The sequence below is a fragment of the Crocodylus siamensis genome, chromosome 12, assembly GCF_052110815.1.
Source record: "Crocodylus siamensis isolate JL-2025a chromosome 12, ASM5211081v1, whole genome shotgun sequence".
NCBI lineage: Eukaryota > Metazoa > Chordata > Crocodylia > Crocodylidae > Crocodylus > Crocodylus siamensis.
This window is the reverse complement of record NC_143406.1, coordinates 47,539,044-47,557,216: the sequence shown is the minus strand read 5'-3', so window position 1 is coordinate 47,557,216 and position 18,173 is coordinate 47,539,044. Positions and strand designations below refer to the sequence as shown.

The 18,173-nt window shown below is 46.4% G+C and overlaps 1 protein-coding gene across 1 annotated transcript; it reads left to right on the top strand.

Annotated features, from left to right (window-relative positions):
• SOX8 (SRY-box transcription factor 8) lies at window positions 1-6,266 on the top strand. Its single transcript, XM_090024205.1, has 3 exons — window positions 1-471; window positions 2,674-2,912; window positions 4,045-6,266. The coding sequence occupies exons 1-3, from the start codon at window positions 53-55 to the stop codon at window positions 4,779-4,781; spliced, it is 1,395 nt and encodes a 464-aa protein (XP_089880331.1). The 5' UTR covers window positions 1-52; the 3' UTR covers window positions 4,782-6,266.
• Window positions 6,267-18,173: the final 11,907 nt, after the last annotated feature.

Below are 18,173 nucleotides of genomic sequence, written 5' to 3'. Positions count from 1 at the left end.
GCCGGAGCCAGCGAGCGGGCGGCGGCGGGAGCGCGTCGGCGGCGCCGCCCCCATGCTCGACATGACCGAGGAGCGCGACAAAGCGCTGGAGCCGCCCTGCAGCCCGGCCGGCACCGCCAGCTCCATGTCCCCCGCCGACTCGGACTCCGACGCGCCGCTGTCCCCCGCCGGCTCCGACGGGCTGGGCTGCGCCGCCGCCCCGCGCCCGCCCGCCAAGGGCGACGCCGCCGAGGTGGACGAGCGCTTCCCCGCCTGCATCCGGGACGCCGTGTCGCAGGTGCTCAAGGGCTACGACTGGAGCCTGGTGCCCATGCCCGTGCGCGGCAACGGCGCGCTCAAGGCCAAGCCGCACGTCAAGCGGCCCATGAACGCCTTCATGGTGTGGGCGCAGGCGGCGCGCAGGAAGCTGGCCGACCAGTACCCGCACCTGCACAACGCCGAGCTCAGCAAGACGCTGGGCAAGCTCTGGCGGTGAGTGCGGGGGGCTCCCCGGGGGCCTGGGAGGGCTGGGCCCCATCCCGCGCTCCCCCCGGCTCCAGATCAGCAGCCAGAGTGCCCTCCGCTTGGCCCACCTTGCAGGGGGGCCAAAAGCAGGCGTGGAGCAAAGCGAGCTGCGTCCGGAGTAGGGCTAGGCGCAGCCCCGGGGGTTGGTCCCCCTGCAGGTGTGCTTGGGTCCCCCACCTGCCCTGTTTGCCAGGAGTCTGAGCCTGGTGGGCATCAAAATGTGGGCTCTGGGCTGAGGCTGGGGCAGGCGGGGATGGAGAAGGGGAGTGAGAAACCTCGGGGGGCAAGCGGGGATGGAGGAGGGTGCAGGGAGGGTGGGTGGCTGGCTGCTGTGAGAAGCCGATGTCCCTCGTGTGCCCGGACTGGGTGTCTGTGCCTGGCTTTGCGCAGGCAGCCTTCGAGATGGGGTAGTCGCGCCTCCCGAGACCTCAGGACGGCAAAACTATCTGCAGAGCCCCCCCTGTTGCAAGGCAGCTGGACCCAGCTTGCTCCAAGACCAGAGATGGGACATAAAGCCCCAGCGGTTCTGTAGCTGGGGCCCCGGGGGTTAGATGCGTACCGCAAACCCGTGAGATTGCTCTGGCTCCTTAGCTCGGGAGAGATTTTTCAAGTCAGACCCCCTTGGGAAATGGGTTTGGGGGGGCTGCCTTCATTGCACGGCTCTCCCACCCTCCCCCCAGAGAGAACATACTTTGCTTCTTAAAAACTTCAGACCACTAACAAGGAAGCGATGGTCCCGGTGACCGCCATGCAGTAAAGAACAGCTGCTTCGTGCCGCGCTTGGGTCGCGGGATCGGGCTTAGAAAATCCTTCCCGAACTTGGCTGGAAGTTTTGCTTGAGCAAAGCAGGAGGGGAGGGCCTGCTCCTGGGCTCGTGTAAACCCTGGAGGAGGCGACCCTCTTGCTTCTGTTGCAGGCGATGAGAACGGGGGCTCCTCTCTGGGGCTGAGACTTGTGATGGGAGCAGGGAAACCAGGGGCAGGGGATGCCCGGGAAAGGGCATACGGCCGGTGGTTACAATTTTGGGAACCCTCGCAAGCATCCAGCGGCCCCGGTTTCTCTTACCAGAGCTGATTATAATGAATGAATTGGGTGTTTTATGCGGCTGTCATAGAGCAGAATTCGTTTCAGTCCCGAACTAGATGAGCACTGAAACGACTGTTAAAATAAAGGAGGTGTAGGATTTTTCTTGGCTCCTGGGGTTATAATTAAATATGATGTGCAGTTTATGAGCCTTCTGTCTGTCTTGCTCCTTTTCCTTCTCCAACTTTTTATGACTGGGTGGGTTCTCAGACTGGGTTTCTACTAGTAGGAAATGTATTTTTTTTTTTTTAATTTTTTTTATTGTTACTTTTACGATGGCTTTTCTTAGCTGTATTTTCCTTGGCTGCTTGAGGAAAAAGCCTTAAAATGAATGATCTAAATGCCATTTATAGACCACTCTTCTCATAGGCTTTTATGTTCTGCTATTTAGTACGTATTTATTCACTCGGCATTTCTCTTCTGTTTGCCTGCTGTAAATAACTTGTCAAACTATGCCACATTTAGTATTTTTTCTGCTTTCAGAGACTGCCTTTGGCTAGCTGGACTATAAACCGTTTTCTTTAACTATCCACATTTCTTTTTTTGTTCAAATTAGTCCTTCGAAATTTATGAACAAAATTCCCGGTTTGTTTTACATGTTGGTGACCAGTATGTTAAGAGGAGTCCCAGAGAGAAGAGGGAGAAAGTTTTAGTTAGATTATTTGAGTTGCTGTTTCTTCAACTTAAAATGTAGCAAATAAAATTCAAAGCTAGCGACTCTCATTTATCACGCTGTGAAAAAGCAGTTTATAGGTGAAACACAGCATTAATGTTTAAAAGTGGAATATGGAATGGCATTTTAAGGGACAGAAATGGGTTTTTGACCTGTGAATCGTATCCCGTATGGATTCTTCAAACAGTAGCTGACTATTTGCACTTGGTTTCACAAATAAAACAAGTTGTGCCTGTTACAGCCCCAGATTTAGTTTAGCAACTTTTAAGCTGGCCAGTTTGTTGGATCGATAAACTGCCGTCTGGGAAATAAATGCACCTGAGAACACAAGACAGATGCATAGGGTTTGCATTTGGAGGAAACGCGGCTGACTTTCTAAAACCGTTTCTTTTTCTTTTCTCTTTAAAATCAAGCTTGTTAAGCGAGAATGAGAAACGTCCCTTTGTGGAAGAAGCCGAGAGGCTCAGGGTACAGCACAAGAAGGATCACCCGGATTACAAATATCAGCCGCGGAGGAGGAAAAGCGTAAAAGCCGGCCAGAGCGATTCTGATTCGGGAGCTGAACTCAGCCATCACGCGGGGAGCCAGATCTACAAAGCAGACACGGGACTAGGAGGCATGGCTGATTCTCACCACCACGGCGATCACACAGGTGAGGAGCGGAGAGGCTTACCGGCTTTCCCCAAAATAACCCAAGAGCTATCGTCGCAGCACAACTGTCGGCTTGCAGGTGAAAGGCGAGGGGAAACGCCAGCCAACGTGCTCAGTTCTGCAAACACACGTGTGCTTCCCTGTACTTGTGGTAGCGTATGAGTGAGTTTGCAAGGTCATGGCCTTGCAGGTGGAGGCCCAGGCAGGCATGGTGTGACCTGGCGACCAGCATGGTCTAAGCCTCCTTGTAGATAAATACCTGCAGAACATAACCCTAAATCAAACCTCTCCATTTTTTATTTATTTTATTTATTTTTAAAGCCTCCCTGATCTATCAGCAGGGTTGAGGGAGCGATGAGAATTTTAACTGAGGAGAAGATAAGGGTTAATTATTGATTTGGGACTTTTAAAGGTGCCCCAAGAACGAGCTGGAGAGACGGAGACGGCAACATTCGCCACAGCTCTCTCGGAGTCTAAAGTGGAGCTTTGAATTGGCAAACTCCCGGTGTTGACAGATTCCAGAAGTATTGCTAATGTCCTGTAGCTTCAGACATGTTTGTTCTCTCTTGCAAGCCCTGTCTGCAGGATCCTCACCCCTACCTCCGCCCCTTCTCTTTGTTCACATGAACAGAATTTTTTTTTTTTGATGTATGTGTATATATGCGTGCAAGAGAATAGGTCCTCACTTAAGGCCTTGTAAAGAAAGGCTGGACCATTTCTACTGAGCTAACATGCACTTGCAACTTCTAGGTGTGGCATTAGGTGTAAATCTCTTTGCCTTTCCAAAGGTTTTGTGCAATAGTCCTACAGCAACTCCAGAGAGGTCTTAAATGAGTCAGTAGTTACCAAGTTTAGCACAAAGCTAACCACACTGGGCTAGACGGTCAGCTGGTGGAAATGGATATTGCCGCTGAAGCCAAAGACTTGGCCCACTGGCCCAAGGAGTTTGGACAAGGTCCTCCATCAGTTCTCATGAAATGCTATTTTGCTTTTTGAGACACTTGTTTGGGTGGGGTTTTCTGTTTTTTGGTTTGTGTTTTTACTTGTAATTAATTAACCTGCTTTTCCCCCCCCCTCCAAATAGGCATCAGGGATTTTGATTCTAAAAACAGGCTTTCCCTTTTTGTCTTCAGGGCAGACTCATGGACCACCCACCCCACCTACCACTCCCAAAACGGACCTCCATCACGGGAGCAAGCAAGAGCTGAAACACGAGGGGCGCCGCTTAGCGGAGAGCGGCCGCCAGAACATCGATTTCAGCAACGTGGACATCTCCGAACTGAGCAGCGAGGTCATTAACAACATGGAGACCTTTGACGTCCACGAATTCGACCAGTATTTGCCCTTGAACGGCCACTCTGCCATGCCAGCTGACCACGGGCAGAACTCTTCGGCAGGGTCTTATGGCACGTCGTATTCCCATTCGGCCGCCAGCAGCGGTGGAGCGGCCCAAGTTTGGACTCACAAGAGCCCGTCCTCAGCTTCCCCTTCGTCCAACGAAACCGGGCAGCAGAGGCCGCACATCAAAACGGAGCAGCTCAGCCCCAGTCACTACAGCGACCAGTCCCACGGCTCGCCGGCTCACTCCGACTACAGCTCCTACAGCTCGCAGGCGTGCGCCACCACGGCGTCCTCCGCCACAGCCGCTGCTTCTTTCTCCAGCTCCCAGTGCGACTATACAGACCTCCAGAGCTCTAACTACTACAACCCCTACCCTGGCTACGCCTCCAGCATTTACCAGTATCCGTATTTCCATTCCTCCCGCCGTCCCTATGCCACGCCAATCCTGAATGGCTTGTCCATCCCTCCTTCTCACAGCCCCACGGCTAACTGGGACCAGCCTGTCTACACAACCCTGACAAGGCCTTAGAGGATGCTAAGAGTCTTTCAGGTCTTCCCAAAACTATATGCACTAAAATGAAGGAACGAAGAGGAAAATAATAATTAAAAAAAAAACAACAAAAAACAAAAAAACAACAACCTTCCCCCCCCCCTCCCCCCCCCCCCCCCAAAAACGGAGTGCTATGCCAGTTCCCGAAGTGCCTGCTGAGCCACTAGGAACTCTGTTCATTGTGACTGGATGTCCCCTTGCTTCGAAATCTCCCGACTTCTAAGAGAAGGAAAAAAAAAAAAAAAAAAAAAGACAAGAGTTTTATTTTTCTTTATTAATAATAATAATAATAATAATAATTGCAGAGAAATGGACCGTTTTTGGTTGGTGTTTTTTTGTTTTGTTTTTTTTTTAATTCCATTTGAATAAATGAAGGACAAAACTGTTTAACTCCTCTGTGAGGACTGGAGCAAACTTTTATTCGTCTGGAAAGCCGATAAGTGCAAAGATGTTGGGGTGGGCGGGGAATAAAAGAAAAGAAGCCGTACAAGACTTTAAGGGTCTATTGCAATGTGAGATACGGACCAACCTTGGAGGCAAGAACTCACTAGGACCAATTAAATAAATAAATATATAAATAAATAAAAAAAAAAAAATCCAGCTATTCCATGTAACAATCTTGTGGGAACATAAGGGTCAATTTAGGACCAACCAGTTAATTGTCTGAGGTGTTTGTCTTTAGTCAGGAGTTCTTCTAAGCAAGGTTTGGCTGTAATTAACATTTTTTTTTGTTTCTTTTTCTATTTTTTGGATGCTTAAGTTTTTTTTGTTTTGTTTTGTTTTTTTTTTTGAAAAATCTGTTTAAATATGTATTTATGTTCCATATTATTTTGTCTCTTTAATGAAGTAATTTTTGTGCAAAAAAGTAGAATTAAAAAAAAAATTTAAAAGGTGGGGCAGGGGAAAGCATCAAAACATAGTGGAGAAGATGCAATAAAATGGTGTTTGAATAATACAGGGTTTTTGTGGGGAGGCGGGGGAGGTTAATTTTTTTTTTTTCTTTCTTTCTTTTTGAACCACTGCAGCAGTTGGGTTTTTGAGAGAAGGGCTGAAGGATCCTGTAGGGTCACACAACTGGTCCCAAATGCGAAGCTGAGACACGAATCTAAAACAACAACAGGAAGGGGAGAAATGCAACATGAAGGGCCTGCTGCAAAAGTTACTAATTAAATTCAGGGGCTAAATAATTGGAAAAAGGAGCAGGGCAGCGGGGCTCTTCCTCAACCAACTGCTTTCAAGATGTTTAATTTGGATTTGAAGGCATCGTGGAATTTTTTGTACGCTCTTTTTTTTTTTTTTTTCCCCCCAGAACCAGAATTAGGTGTTAGACATTTTCAAGAGAAATTATGGATTGAGTTCCGCTTTCATTTGGCTTCTAGGGTTCAGATATTGCCCACCAAGCTGTGAAACTAAAAACTTTCTCCACTAAATTTTTTTTTTTTTTTTTAAGGTACTTAGTTTTTAGACTAATATTTCACTGATATATTTCTACTTCTTCCATTGTATGCTGAGCATATAATAACCATCTATTTTATGGTAACTTGTGCCTTTAAAACTTTGTAAATCTTAAACACGTTTGAGAGGTTATCTTCTTTTTACCTTTTTCTACATTTTTCCTACTCTTTTTCTAAAAGTATTTTTTTGCATATTTCCTTTTGGGGGGACATGGGTGTGGGGGGGAAATACAGAAAACTCATTTTTATGCAATCTATTTTTCTGTATAAAGTTTGAGAGACTTCAGCTGTTACTTATCTGTTCTGTTCACTAGCTTCTGACTAAGCAATGCTAACTTTTGTACAGATCAATTTGGTAAAATTAAAAAAAAATGCTTTTTATCAACCACGCATGGTGTTTTTCATTCTCTTGGAAAAAAAAATCCCCTGTACTGCAAAATAATTCGCAAAACAGCAGAAAAGGAGCCAGTCCCATTGTTGTAAAAGTGAAAATAAGTGATCGGGAGTGGATTTTTCTTTTTAATACCTTTTTTGCCTCCTACCTTCCCCTACAGTTAAATCGCATGGATCTGAGTCTAATCTTTTTCTCACTCAAGTAGCCCTTTCTCATGTTAATAATCCTGGGGACTTTCTCGGGACTACTCCTCTGAGTAAGGGTTTTCCAGGTCAAGTTCCCTGGTTTTAAACCGAGTTCATTTTGTTCTGAACAGCACGTAGGAATTTGACAGCAACAGATTCTGTTTTCTGGTTGGTAAGTTCTTGTAAATACCTCTTAATTATGATAGCAACAAAATTATAAGTTGCCTATAGTGGGTTGTTTTTTTTTAAATACAGTTATTTAAAATACTTACATTTTTTATGTCTATTTTAAAAAAAAAAAAAAAAAAAAGCTCAAGTTTTCAATTGGGTTCTATCCACTGAGAGCAGTGCATTTTTTTTTTTTTTTCAGACTGGAGCCTAAGTGGGAAAAGGGTTTTTGGAAAGGGTTTGCAAAGCTCACAAAAGCTTCTGTCTGAGTGTCATGGAAATATGCTATAGACTTGGTTGCAGTGCAACAGGGTGGAAAATATTTTAACGCAGGAAAATAAATGTGATGACAATTAATGAAGCTAGAGAATATTAACAAAGTCTGAACAACAGAGTCCCCAAGTGAATTTGCTGTTTGCAGTGTCTGCCAGCAACTATCTTGCCAGAGTGTCTGTAACTGGACACCATTTTCTCTGCGCTCATTTACAAAACTGCTGGCAAAATGACTTTATTACACTAGAAGCCAAAGATTTTCAGCAGTTTTAGGAGACTCTTTTTTTCCTTCTCTTGCCCTGTTTACAACACAAGTTTCAAGTAATACTCTAGCTAACGTTGGCCCTGGGCAGGGCTGGACACAGGCATGGGTGGCAGTCTGGGGGCCGGACAAAAAGGGGACCTGAAAACGGTAATGATGTCTGACAAAGAGAGGTCTGATACTAAAAGCTCACCCAGGGCCACCAGGAGTCTAGGTACGGTGCTGGCCCTGGGAAAGCGGAGGAAAAGAGATGCATTTAGGTGGAGGTGGTTCAGAGAGATGGAGCGGTCTTGCCATCCTATACTTATAGCAACATAGGATTAAATCACCATCCAATATAGTTCCCTGCATTCATCTATCTAGAGGCTTTTCAAAGCTGTCCATTCAAACCCCTCATGCCCACCATGGCGACAAACCACTCGTAACCCAAAAATGGGGGCACTCATAAGACTGCTGTAGTTGTGCATAGTAGCCAAAGTCCCAAGGCCTCTTGTATTAAAGGCTATGGGAAAGCACTCACATTTTTTTTTTTTTAATTTAGGTGTCAGCAGAATAAAACGCTACACCTCGGTGAGACTTCTGAAATAGCTGTAGGTGGTGTGGGCATGATGATTAATTTAAATGGCGTTATGATGATTTATCTCAATGGTTCCAGCTGAGGATCTGGACCATAGGTTCCAAATGACTTGGCTGTGAAACCTGAACGCCGCCGAAATGCATTACACCATCCTTTCCCATGTAAACATCTCGACATGATCCAAGCGTTCGCTTCAAGCCAAGACCTGAAGACAGCTTTATTAAGTAAATTGTTCTAACGAGGGCCCAAACCCTGCCAGGTGGGGAGTGCCTTGAACTGCTCTTGATGTCAAGGATAGCTGGAGCTCATCTCCTGCTTCCAGGATTATTTGGGCATCTGAGTTGGCCTCCGTCTCTGCCAATAGTTCCCTAGGCTGCTGGAAAAAGTGGATTTACTCACTGAACAAAATGATACCTACCCTCTACAGCTGGTTTCTATTGGAGACACAGTGGATCACACGGCATCCAGAGGTTTGTGATCATCGGGGTCTAGATCTGTAGAAAGTAGCACTAGATCATGCACTCAAGTTTTGCGACTCTCTTAATGGCCTTAAAGCCAGGCTGTGACTTTCTAGTGTCGAGCAATCTGCCTAAAAACCTCTCTGCCGGGATACAGTTTGAGTCCAAGCTCCTTGGTTTCAACAAAACGCCATGTTGTGCTTCTTGTAGGCTTGCAATCATCCTTGTCCGGCCTAGAGGGGCCTGTGGCAACTCCTCTAGGGCTACAAGTCCTGGAGAAATGGAGGCAGCACAATACGAGGACTGTAGAGCAAGGTTGTACCTGGCCTGAGCCCGAGGACGTGAGCCCAGTCCCTTAACAGGTAAATACATGGGCCACATGAGTCTTTTTGGTTTCATGGGAGTTGTATCAGAGATGATTTTGGCCCATGGCCTATAGGTAGACAATTCTGCTTGTAGAGATGTGTATATATGAATTAGCTCCCAAGGGATATGTTCAGTAACACTGCTGCCTCCAGATTATTGGTATCTGAGATGAACCATGCAGCAGATTCCTCGAGAAGGAAACTTTCACCATTATCTCAAGCCTGTGTCTGAGCTCAGGGGCGTATATGGGGGGCAAGCCCTGGTGCAGTGTCCTTCTCGACCCCTGTGATTCCTGCTCCACCCAAAGGTGAAAGCCAAGTGCCTAGCAGTAACAGCATCAGCATTTCCATTCAGGCAGCAGTGAGGGAGTCAACTGACTTCACGGCTGATTAAAATCTACCCGATTCCTTCTAAACTCTTCATTTCACTGGAGCGAACAACCCACTCTCCCTTTTTAATGCTCTCGGTGTCCCACTAATCAAGCTAACCTTTCTTCGGCAATTCTGCTATCTGTTCTGCTATCTTGTGCTGCCTCGAGGCAATGCAGCTCCTCTCTCACAGCCTTGCAAATTGTTTTAAACTCATTTTAATGAAGTTCCATTTGTTTTTTGCATCCATCTTAAAATGCATAATATAGTCTGAGACCCTGAGCCTTTTAGGAAAATTCCTAGTTTTATTTCTACCTGGAGAAAAAAGTGCATTGTGTGATTTATGAGGAGGCATCTCACTGTCTGCACCCCGCTTTTCAAAATCCTAGATCTGCCCATGTAAGCCTCCTCTCAACTAATGGGTGATCAATGTATTGGGAGTGGAGGACCGACTGAGTTGACATAGATTGACTCTTACTACATCCAAAAGAGGGGCCGTTATGAAATGCTGGTTGGCTTCAGCTTTGATTGCATGCTAGGAAGTGCCACCATCTAAAGAGCCAGATGTAGATGGTCACTCCAAACTGGTTGGATGACTTGAGGGTGAGCATGGGGAATCTATCATCAGGTCCCAAAATAACATTGGATTCCCTGGTTTTCTCTTCTGTCAAACCAGTGGAGCCAGGAAAAAAGCCACCACGTTGTTGTTCCCCATAAATATTCATTCATATTTGGAAAGGAATTTGTTTTGAGATGTCCTTGTTCCTTGAGGGGCACTGGAAAAAAGAAAAACAAACTGAAAAATCAAGCTCTTCATCTCACCGGCTGTTGCAGACAGAAAATTGTGAATTTTCACTTGTGAATATTCGCACCAGAAGTTCTCACTAGAAGTTAGTGCTGTGCCAGCACGTTGTGATTGGTTATGCAAGTCACATGAAACGCATAGGGCTAAGTTTACCTGGCTACCCTGAATATTTACATCACATGTTTTCATGGCCAGACACATAATTAGGAGACAGTCATTATAAATTTATCCCCCAAAAATTCAAGGAAATTGTAAAATAGATGTTCATCAAGCTGCCAAGTGTGTTAAAATCATAGAATCAATTATGCATGTTGACTGTTATTGTCTAGTATATGGAAATTAAAATTCAAAAGCACCAGCTGTTTATTCTCTATAACTGGATTTACACTCCAAGACAGAGTATGCAAATGTTATGTTCCAGGAAAAGATCAGTGGATGGATGTTTCTATAGGCATGCAAATGCATATACATTGTAGACCTATACTTTTTTAAAGAAAATTCATTTTACATGTACATATAAACTCAAGAATGAAAAGTGATCTGCTGTGAGTCAGTACTTCAGCTCACCTCTGTTGTTCGTTTTAGGCTGCATTGCGAGGGCTGCTGCATTGTGTAAATAGAGGAATGTCTCTATACTAGCCACCAAAATCAGGTGAGGTCTGAGATCAGCTTTTGACCTCTGCGAACAAAGATAAAGGGCTTTTTGATCTATTTGAAAGAAAATAAAAATAATAAGAGTTCCTCATTTTTTTGGCCTTGTGAATAATGAGTATTTGCTATGTATCAGAGCTGGACAGAATGTCCCATTAAGTAAGAAAGAGGAAATTAGTTTTATAAACCTTATCCACATTTCTTCTAGAGGGAAAAAAGTCCCTTCCAGTCCTTTCTACTGTCATTTTTCTTGGAACGATATCAAGCTTTCATTACACATTTTTCACAGTTAGGTATTAAGTTTATGCTGAAGAAAGAGAGGGTGTTGAAGTAGGTGCAGAGCGCCGGCACGGTGAGCAGCAGCGAGGCGCGGGGCTGAGCCCGCAGCAGCCTGCCCGGAGCCCGGCGCCGGGGCTGGGGCTCGGCTGGCTACATCCCATGGGGCGCCGGCCCCCGCCCCTGCCCGCCTCCCTACGACAGCATCCATTTTTTTTAATAACCTCCCAATTTTAATTCTTTTTAAAAAAAGCAATATCTAAGCAGGATGCATGGATTTTTCAAACCAACCTGCAAGAGGCGTGAAATCCTCCTTCCAAGATTTCCCTCATCTCTGCCCTGGGACTATCTCCTGGGGCTGGAAAGTGGGGCCCAAGCCAAAAGGGGGAAGTGAGCGCTCTGCAGGAGAGCATTTCTCACACGCTGGAATCTGATGTCGAAAAGTTCCCTAAGAAAATCAGGGGAGTGGAGGAACTCTTGTAACTCAAGTGGGATTTTATGGTTTCTCCCTCCATGATTTATTGCACCAAGTGTGTGGGACATTGCTTCTCTGGAGCGTAGAGGCAATGGGCGCTTGTTAAAATCCAAGTGAGATTATTTTTTTCCTGGCTTTTTTGAGGCATGAAACTGGTAAGGAGCCCTGGCCTGTGTGTGTGGCTGATGCACTGCCCGTGTGTGCATGCACACTTGCACCTTCACGTTTTGCATTGCTTTGCTTACTTCTGAGTCTTCTACCTTTTGCCCTAGGTAGAGGGGGTGAAGCACTGGCGGGCTGTCCAGGCTAATAGATCTTACTAAACTAGCTTGAATAGGAAACTCTGGGAAGTGGGCAGGTTCACAAACAAGGCTCCTTACATTTCTTCTCCAACCCTTCTCCAACCACTGGTGTATTCCAGAGAGCCAGCCAAATAAATCTCAAGGGAAGACATATGGGAAGATCATATACTTATGGACATATGGGTATATGCCCCATATATGCACATATGGGAAGACCTTATACTCATGGACATAATGGTATATGCCCCATATATGCACATATGGGAAGACCATATACTCATGGACATAATGGTATATGCCCCATATATGCACATATGGGAAGACCATATACTCATGGACATAACAGTACATGCCCCATATATGCACATATGGGAAGACCATATATTCAAGGTTGCCAGGAAGGGGCTTAAAGGCAGATGGATGAGGCCTGATGGCACAGATTTGACGGCTAAGTAAAAGTAAGCCCTCCCCTAAATGCTGAACAGCCCCTACATTGCCTTGTTCATGGGTCACCTCTGGGACAGTCGCCCCTCTTAAAGCAATATGTGTCCGTGCTCAAAATATATTCCTGGGTTTCAATGCAGATTGCACAAAGGAATAAAAAGAAGGTGGAGAAGAGGGAAAAAGTCTCCCCCCCCTGGTTTTTTTGGAGGGGGGGATTGTTTTGTTCTGGGGTTTTTTTGTGGGTTGCTTTTTTCTTGCAAAACCTTTATGTTAAAAGCTCCTTGGCTTTGCATTCCCCACAAATTACAGAAAAAAAAAAGAAAGAAAGATAAGGGAGTGACCTGCAGCAGACACATTATTTGAGAAACTGGCAGGACAACAAAGGCCATTTTCACTCCAAAGCAGGCTTGGCAATGACAGCCAAAGGCCGGGCAATTCAAGAGTAGGTAGGGCAGAGCTAATTCATAGCCAGGCAAGCGAGGCCTGGTCCTGAAAGATTGTGTGGTAGGGATAAAACCAAGCAGGGCCGAGCAAACATTTTGCCCCTAATTTTCTGCGGATTGTTGAAACCCACAGGGCCTTCGCGCACCCCATGGGATGTTAAAGGCAACTGGAAACCAAGGGTTACCTTCCTTCCCACAGGGTTTTGCATCAAGAGCTCATCCGGGGTGCGTGGGCTCCTGTAGCAGCCTGTACTCGGTGTTGGGGCTCCCGGGGGCTGGCAAGGAAGGGTGGCGGGAGGAGATGGGATGTAGCTGGACTCTCCCTGTGCTCTGCCATTCTCCAGCTGTTGTGCCAGGCCCTGGGGATGACTGGCAGCTGGTGTTGTTCAAAGCAACCTTTGGGCCGTCCTGCTTTACAATGAAGAATGAGCCTGTTATACAGGAGCAGCGGTGAGCAAAAGCAAGTGAATGCCCCCTTCGGATGCAACCCTTCTCCTTAGCTGCAGCTCGTGCTTTTGAATTGCAGCCAGCGATCCAACCACTGAGGTCAATGATCTTCTCTCCCATCTGCACAGTGTAGGGAAGAGGAGACTCAAGCTTTTCCAAGTGCCATACTCCGGACCTGACTAGGTGAGGGGGGGAGTTGCCTGCAGCTCTGAAGGAGACCGTACCTCTCCGCTTCTCTCCCGCTGAGCCACATCTCCAAACTCTTCTGCACAGCCTCAAGGACTAAAATCTTCCTTTTCGGGGAGAGAAAACCCCACACGATTCTCATGTGACCATCTGATTCTGGGAGATTTAATGAAAAAAGCCAAATATCTGGAGATGAGAGGGAGCACCCTGAGGGATGCCAGCACAGGTCTGTTAGGAGCACGTGGCTGGTTATCTAGCAGTATTTTTATTGAGAAGGCAAGAAAACAATTGATCTGAAAGGAGAAGGCAACAGCATAGGATGACTTCCATCCTCACATGTGTCCACTGACCTTCAAAACCATGCCCCAACTTGTTTCTGCAGTCCCAAGTATCTTGTCCCATGGTAAGATATATGAAGAGCTGGCTTTGCACTGAAAGCACAATTCAAGGCATGCATTAATCTCATGATAGGGTGCCGACAGTGCTTTAAAAGTCACTGCAGCGGGGGATGGCTCATGCCGGTATGAAACTGGATCTGCAAAAGTGACTGCATGGTCCTCAGAGAGAGGATGTTTGAGAGCACGTTGGACTTAATGGCATCTGCTAGGCAAGAGGGCAGTTTTTCTTATCTTTCTAAGTAGAAGGATGTTTTGGAAACAGGTGCCGCACTAGACTTCAGTCTCTGGAGACTGCATTGGCCGGGTAAGGTGCTACACAATGGATTTGAATATGCAAAAAGGTGATGAGCTCAAGCCAAGGCCATGACCGTAGGTGGAGGAAGTGGAGCTTCTGACTGCAGCTCACAGGACCAAGTGTTTGGGATTTTGTGCTTACCTCATTATTTTACCACAAAGTGTCTTCAGCTCTGCACATCTGGCCTGGTGCAAAGAGGTTCCTCGAGGCTTAGGGGAGTGCTGAACGGTCTTCTCCACCGCCCAGACCTCCCGCCGCTGTTTGCACCTGTGCAAAGTAACCGCAAAATGCCACCAGGGTTTGGGAGTTTATTTGCACGCTGAACACAAAGGGCAGCCTCAAGCCCTCGCGAGCCATATCCCGTGCTCCTCGCATGTTGGTAAAAGCAATTCAAGCTCAAAATGGGGTAGCGCTTTGCACCTACTTTTGGTGTCATCCTTCTTCCGATGTTAGCACATCATCTGCAGAGCCCATCACCCCAGCACTTAATTCATGGGTATGAGTTGAGCCTCACAGTACCTCTCTGATCTAGGGAGAAGATATATATTTATTGCTATTACGGGAAACTGAGGCCCAGGAGCCCTGATACTCTGCTACCTTGCCTCGGGCATCATGGAGTACCCTGAGGCCAACTGTGAGCTGAGTGGGTGTGAGATGCCCCTGGATCAGGGTGGTGAAGTTTTACGACTGTTTTGTACTTACTTGCAAAGAGGCCACGTGCGAGCATCATGGGCATGGCGAGGGCAGGACAGGCTCTGTAGCCACTGAAAGAAGTGACTTGGGGAGCAGGACGTCTGGCTGTGTTGGATTCCCCAGCTTGAACGACCAAGTGCTAATTTACACCTGGGGCAGCTGCCTTCACTGTCAGTCCAAAGGGAGGCTCAAAGTCCTGCCTCTGACTCCTTGCATCATGCACTGGAACAGGTGACCCAGAGAGGTGGTGCAGTCTCCATCCTTGGAGGTTTTTAAGGCCCAGGTGGGCAGAGCCTTGGCTGGGAGGATGTAGTTGGGGCTGGTCCTGCTTGGAGCAGGGTGTTGGACTAGATGTGACCCCCCTGAGCTCCCTTCCCACCTGAATTTTCTCTCATTCATGCTCCAGCTTGCATCCGCTTTGCAGGGTCTAAGTGATCCCTGAAAGCTGGGGGGAACCAGATCCAGAGAAGTAAATTTGCTTTCCCAGCAACTCTATGACAGAGCTGAACGTCAGATCCAGGAGTCCAGGCCAAAATCCCTATGGGAGATCTAGGGCTTAGTACAAACTGTGTCTCTCTTTCAGTCTCCGTACCGCCCAGAGCAGGGGTTTCATAGCAGCAGTGGAGCTGCTGAGCGACACGCTGTGATCAGACCTAGCGACCCAATCCCTTCAATTAAACTTCTGATGCATGTCAGGGGAAGAAAACAAACACAAACCTCTGCGTTTCTAGGGATGACTGTCCCTGCTCTGCTTCATTCAGCCCTACTCCAATAAGTGGTGCGGTGGGAAGCTGGGCCGGCACGTTTCCACCCTGTAGTCAATAGACTTCACGTTGCATTTGCAGGGAAGTTTTAAGTGCTGATTTCACGAGGAGGGCTGAGGCTGGGTTTGTGGTATAGATGGAAACGACATTTATTTGCTCTAAGGACCTTGCTAAATGGGAAGTAAAATGAGAAGCAATATCTTGCAATAAAACTATATCACACATGCTCAGGCCTGCTGTAAAACAGGGCTGAGAACATTTATCTGCAAGATCTAGATCTGTATTTTAGATCTGCACCTCCCGTGCTCGTGGCCCTGTGTCTAGAGCCAGCTGGGATGGAAGAGACCTATTTGTCTTTGGTGCTGCTACGATAATTTATACTGAAGTCAATGGAGCTATGACAGATCACACCAAGTCGTAGTAGTGCTGGAGCAGTGTTGTCGCCCTGATGGGCCAGGCAGTGTATGAGAGGAAAGAGGGTTTAGTGTTATATTTTATTGGACCAACTGTATGGTGGGGAGAGCTGCTTTTGGGCATCTGGTGTCCTTCCTCAGGTCTAAGACAGAGGCCAATCTTCTGGAGGTGTTTTGTAAGCTCTCTTTGAGCACGAGGATGGGGAGGTCAGCATGGGGGTGGTTATTCTTATGAAAAGCGTGCTCCTAACTAGCATTCGTGCATCTCTAACCTTTGCATTTTTTCTGTGAGAGTTCATTCTGGTGCATAGCTCCTGCTTGGTTTCACCCACGTCTAAAGGACAGAGGACTGAGCATGAAACCTTATCCAATGACTCTCCTAACTAAACAGGGAGCCTAGTACATTTAACACAAAAAAAGCCTGGCCTCTACTTTGTTCCAGCTGAAGATCTGAACTCACAGCATATTTTACAAGGAGCACAGCAGGCTTGGAGGACCAGCTGAAATCGGGATTGTATGATGCCATTGCTTGTGAGGGCAGGGGACTGGGCTCCATGACCAGTCCTATGTCCTGCCTATTTCCACCTGCTGCCTGCTCCCACCTTTCTGCACCTAAGCCACAATGACACACTAGCACCTGATGCTTGTTTAATTTGAGCCTCATTTAATGTGCATTACAGGCACATGTCTACACGTGCACACCCTGAATGCACATTAAAAATGGCAAAATTAGGATAACCGTGCCTAAATTTGATACCTGCCTTAAATGAGGCCAAATTAAGCAAGCATCAGGGAATAGTGTGTCATTGCAGCTTAGGTGCAGAAAGGTGGGAGCAGGCAGCATTAAGCAATTTTTGGCAGGTGTCTACATGTGCAGGGGCTTGGCACTCAAGTTAAGGCACTAAAGTTAATGCCGAGTCCCTGCAGCTGTGCCATGTGCCCCTCGTGGCTGGGTAGACTCAGCACTAAAGTTAGTGTCGGGTCACGTCTACATGTGCATTAATCCTCTGTAACTTATCTTGCCTAAATTTGATACCTGCATTTGCAGGTATCAAATTTAGGCATGATTAGCCTCATTTCACCATTTTAATGCGCATTAAGGGTGTGCATGTGTTGATGCATGCCCTTAATGTGCTTTAAATTAGGCTAACGCACATTAACACATCCTGCGTAGACATGCCCTTACTCTGGCCTAAACTGGAAACATTTCAGCTTAGTTTAAGTCAGTGAGGCACAAGAAACAAGCCACTTCTGCTCTGGAATAGCAAGGTTTTTCACCGAGTTGGCTAAACCAGCATGAATTTGTGTATATGCAATCATTACAGCCCAAAATACAGGCCCTGAATTTGGAGAGTTTGGGCCTGTGTAAATATAGTCATGCTATAATTTCTATACGTATCGATGCGTTTGCTTTCTTCTGTGTGGAGGGTGTGCGCGTCCTCCGCTGATATTGTGACTCACAAATAGCAATGTGATGTAATACCTAGGCCAAGCTTACGCACACAGATCTCTCTCTCTCTTTGAGATGGCATCTGAGTTTTCCATCCCAGGAAGGGTTAAGTATTTTTGAAAGGTCTTGTCTGAGGTAGAGTGAATTTTAACCACCACACACATAACGAATGCAAAACAGGCCGAGTCGCTGGTGAGAAGCCAAGAGCACAAGAGAGGAGCTGCTGAATTTTAATGATTCATTATTGCATGGAAGGCCTTTGTCTTCCTTTATCCGGTGCACAATAAAAGAATTAATTGGACAGAAAATGGCAGGGCAAAGAACTGACAAGTCATTAAGGGGTTCTGAATGGCTGATTAGATGCACATTGGGGGTGGAATTTCAACTGCACTGTTTCAGTGCGGCCTGCAGAATAATAATGGAATGGCACAGTTTATATTTTGTATGCAGTACCAGAAAGGCCTTTATGTTGGCATTGTGATGCTATTTATTATGCTGTCTATTTAGCCATTGTTGGCATTGTGTTTGCGATAAGAATGCACAAACAAAGTTGGATTTTTTAACTTTGCAAAGGCAAAATAATTGGGAATCAGAATCTTGCTTAACAAATAGTTTTATTAATTTTTTTGTCCGGAAACAGCAGTAAATATTTAGACTCAGGAGACACAACTGCTTTAAAAAAAAGAAAAAGAACTAATAAACTTCTCTTTTTCTCCCCCCCCGCTCCTCCCAACAAGTACTCATTCGAAGGGAGGCTTATGCAGCTGGTTGGAGCTCTCTAAGCTGTAGGGAGCTGACCACTTACACACCCTGAGGATAAAAGG

Excerpts from the sequence above, each read along its gene's own strand:
- SOX8 (XM_090024205.1), top strand. The coding sequence starts at position 53 with ATGCTCGACATGACCGAGGAGCGCGACAAAGCGCTGGAGCCGCCCTGC. Across the intron at positions 472-2,673 it reads ACGCTGGGCAAGCTCTGGCG|CTTGTTAAGCGAGAATGAGA; the intron begins GTGAGTGCGGGG and ends TTTAAAATCAAG. Across the intron at positions 2,913-4,044 it reads CCACCACGGCGATCACACAG|GGCAGACTCATGGACCACCC; the intron begins GTGAGGAGCGGA and ends TTTTGTCTTCAG.